Source organism: Opisthorchis viverrini (genome assembly GCF_000715545.1).
Source record: "Opisthorchis viverrini unplaced genomic scaffold opera_v5_6, whole genome shotgun sequence".
Lineage (NCBI taxonomy): Eukaryota > Metazoa > Platyhelminthes > Trematoda > Opisthorchiida > Opisthorchiidae > Opisthorchis > Opisthorchis viverrini.
The window spans coordinates 1,678,176-1,681,746 of NW_008751662.1; the positions used below are offsets into that span (position 1 = coordinate 1,678,176).

The 3,571-nt window shown below is 45.6% G+C and overlaps 1 protein-coding gene across 1 annotated transcript in view; it reads right to left on the reverse strand.

Annotated features, from left to right (window-relative positions):
- Positions 1–3,571, reverse strand: part of T265_00616 (hypothetical protein) — a gene marked incomplete at both ends in the record, with an annotated part of 34,814 nt that overhangs the window by 13,306 nt on the left and 17,937 nt on the right. The window contains one exon of the mRNA XM_009164444.1: positions 3,055–3,185. Within this exon, the coding sequence (XP_009162708.1) occupies positions 3,055–3,185 (131 nt within the window). The remainder of the gene's footprint in view (positions 1–3,054; positions 3,186–3,571) is intronic.

Genomic DNA, 3,571 nt, shown 5'->3' on the forward strand with positions numbered 1-3,571 from the left:
TCTTCCAGACGTCCCTCTGATTGCAGAGGATGCTGTTCTAAGAGTAACTCGGGAAATGTCGGAAGAATGTTCAACCGAGCAGCAAAACGTCCAGGCGAACTCCGATGGACTAGTTGTTTTTTTGTTCAGTACATGGCATTCTCCGTCACTGGGGTGGTTAAGAATGACGGTAACAGCTGATTGTTGAAAACTTCTCTCAGCTGCGTTGAAATCAAAGCCAAGGAGAATCACGACGGAAGTATAACCAGTCACAGTGTTGTGAATTGCAGTGCGCATGCAGTTTCCGAAGATTGTACTTCAGTATGCAGTCAGTGGGTACGACAGTATCCAATTGCCAAAGCCGTAGTATCGGCTGTTCTTAGGGGCCACACTCGGAGCCAATGGAGGAATAGCCTGATTAGTAAGACCACTAGGCAGAGCTCGGAGTCCACAGTCCACTGAATGCTGGACGCCATAACCGCAGTTCATACGTCCTTTGGATAGCGAGGGTGCCAGTGTATACACTATGAACACGTGTCTACGAGAGATAAAGCAATTCTATCCCGAGTTACATGCAGACATAAATCGAAGGCAATGCGTATCCCTTGTTGGGGAAAGGCTTTAATGACGTCCGAGGAGAAAATGTCTGACATTCTGTAAATACAAAGCAGCTTTTTTCCATTTATATATCGTCAGGGGCCTTTTGAATCACACTTGGATCCTGAAGCTAACTGCTTATTGGAAGGGATGAACTACCTGTTACCTAAATGGATTCACGGGTGATAGATTGCGTTTACTGTTATGCGCGCTTTGCACAGTGAAACTGATAGCTCCCTCAGTTTGTCAACATCCACTTCCCCTTACGGATTCAAATGTTGCCGTTGGTGATTGACCGGTTCGGGTCTACTGTTCCTAATAATGGAAGCGACATGGAGACGGTATGCCATAAATTTGTCCTCAACGAGGAGCGAATTGAGCAAACAATCGGGGCGAGTGACTGTGCGAAAATTGTCTAGGTGGCAGCAAAGCGGAAACACGGGCAAGTGAATAGAGTAGATTTACATCGCGGGTAGATGGACGAGGCAACGTGTGGAATGCTATATGAAAGTGTGGCAACTACTGATCCGAATGATGCGATGAATCGTGGAATAATTTCGCCTGAGCGACAGAATTACGTTGCCCAGAGCTCGATCACAAAAAGAGCAAAAGACGTATCCACACGGCAAACTCGAAAACACTTCACATGAGGTCAGGGGAGCACTGGCCTACGAAAATGATATGTTTCAAAACGCAGGCGGGAGTTGTTATGATACCCGAAGCTGTGAATCCTTTATACTACCGAGAAGTGCTCTGGAGCAGAAACGCGTGACACAACTCTTCCTGGGTCACGTTATTCTTGTCACTTATTTCCCCCCCGTAACTAAGTCAAGCACACTCAACCTAACACTGACGTCATGCTGTCGATGATGACGACGGCATTTGCTGGCTTAGTCTGGTCAATGCAGTAGTCAGGTGGTTATTCTTAACTTTTGTTCCTGATGGGGAACCCAAAATGCATCGAACACTTGGCGGTGAAGAAGCAGATGTAAGTGCGGAGACAGAATGCTGCTGAGAAAGCAATTCACTAGCCGTTTCACTCCAACTGTCCTTTGTCACCAGGACGTAACAGGATCTGTCACGCAGCGCTTTGGTTAACGGTCTTCTTCGATGGTTGCAGGTGGGTAAGCAGGAATCGGAGTGACTTTGTCAGAAAAGTTGACAACAGATGGGCGTAAAAGGGTTACTAATAACACTCAAGTAGGGTGCAGTGAGTGTCTGCCATCTGGGCTTGCATTTCAAGATAACCGTACACCCTCATGAAGAGCATAGTTTTTTGTCCAGGGTTGCCCAAAATATGAGTCGTAAACGTGTTAATTGATTCAGAAAATATGCGACATGGTAAGACACACTGGACATCTACAGGCTGGAACAAAGCTTCAGCTAGCTAGGGAGAAAAAGCGAAAAGTCAGGACCATTAGCACATACCAGTTGTCAGTAGACGAATCCACTTTGGATGACAGCCATGCCATTACCTAAACCGATCAAGTGGTTCCTGTTTACTCGTGAAACCGAAGAAACCTAACCTGAATGGGCTATGCATCCACAAAAATTCCGCGAAGGGAAGCATTAGTTTACCCTGACAGTTAACAGAGGAGTTTGTGAACTGAGTGAACTGACGACCACAACAGCTACTAAGGCCGTGATGTCCAAACCGGAGGGTTGGAACGAGCAAAGTCAACGAGCAGAGTAAAGCTCCATTTTAGGCTTCTGAGCTCGTCAATTTTTGGGCCGGTTGGTCTACAACGCTGAAGTCAATCCTACTTGGTGTGCAGGCACTGATCACTGAGTCACGGAATATCAATAGATGGCTTATCAATAATAAACAATGTTGAGTACAATATGAAAAAACATGTACAGACGTAATACACTACTCAAAACGTTACTGATAATTCTTCGACAGAGCAGGACCGGTTTCACCCATTTCGGGGCTCATCAGGTAGGCGCAGTATTACGGCTATAAATATATCGCGATACCTCGAATATCGTACCAACTGAAACGTGAGGCGCCTTGGTGCAGCACATTCAGTTGTTTAGAAACACCATAAACGAGAGATTCCGCTGGGTTCCAGATGAGTCTCTCGCAAAACCAAATTTGTTTGCAAATGGATGTATTTCGCTAATTAAAGAGAAACATGTATGAGATAAAAACCATGGGATGACCGACCATATGATTATCTCGCCCGCGACTTTCTAATCACGACCGTAGGCAGATTGTGGCTTTAATTCATAAAAGCGGCTGCCCAGATAAACACAAACGACTGCTTAACTAAAGGAAACTACTCACAAGGTTGCTGAAAACTCTTCGACAGCCCACGACCGGTTTCGCCCTTCATGAAAACCAAATTGATTTGCAAATGAGTGTATTTCCCGAAGACTGCTTATCTGGTCTATGGAGTCTATTCCGTGTTCACTGAAAGCGCAGGAAGCATAGGTAGCCGAACGATAAAAAGTCCGCAAACTTCACGCACCACTTACCTTGGCATCGGTACAAGAGAGAAAGTGCTTGAATACGCTGCACTGAGACACAACGGGATGCCGACACATTCGATCCAGCCATTGTTGAAGTTGTTTGCGACGCTCCTCCAAAAAGTCATCTTCGTATCTACCTAGATGAGGAGCGATGGCAGCAGATGTAAACACAAGACTGAACCGAACCGACAACACAGCTTTACTGTTTTTCGTTCCTGCCGTCAGCACTCCCCTGAAGTGAACTTGCCTTATAACGACCATTCCACAAGAACACTTCAAGGGGACATTTACAATTTGTAGGAAACGCTTATGGTGCAGAAAATCTACTCAGTTAACAGTGACAGAAACCGATCTTCGCATACTTTTGAATGGATTTCGTTATAAGGATCCAAAACCACTGTAGGATGTGATCGATTTTCGCGTATAGAACGAACCATGCTGGTTGTGGCCATATATGGGATGGAGAACATGTTCACAAATTGTAGTTCATGGCCCCATCTATTGTGACGCCTTCCTAGTGCAA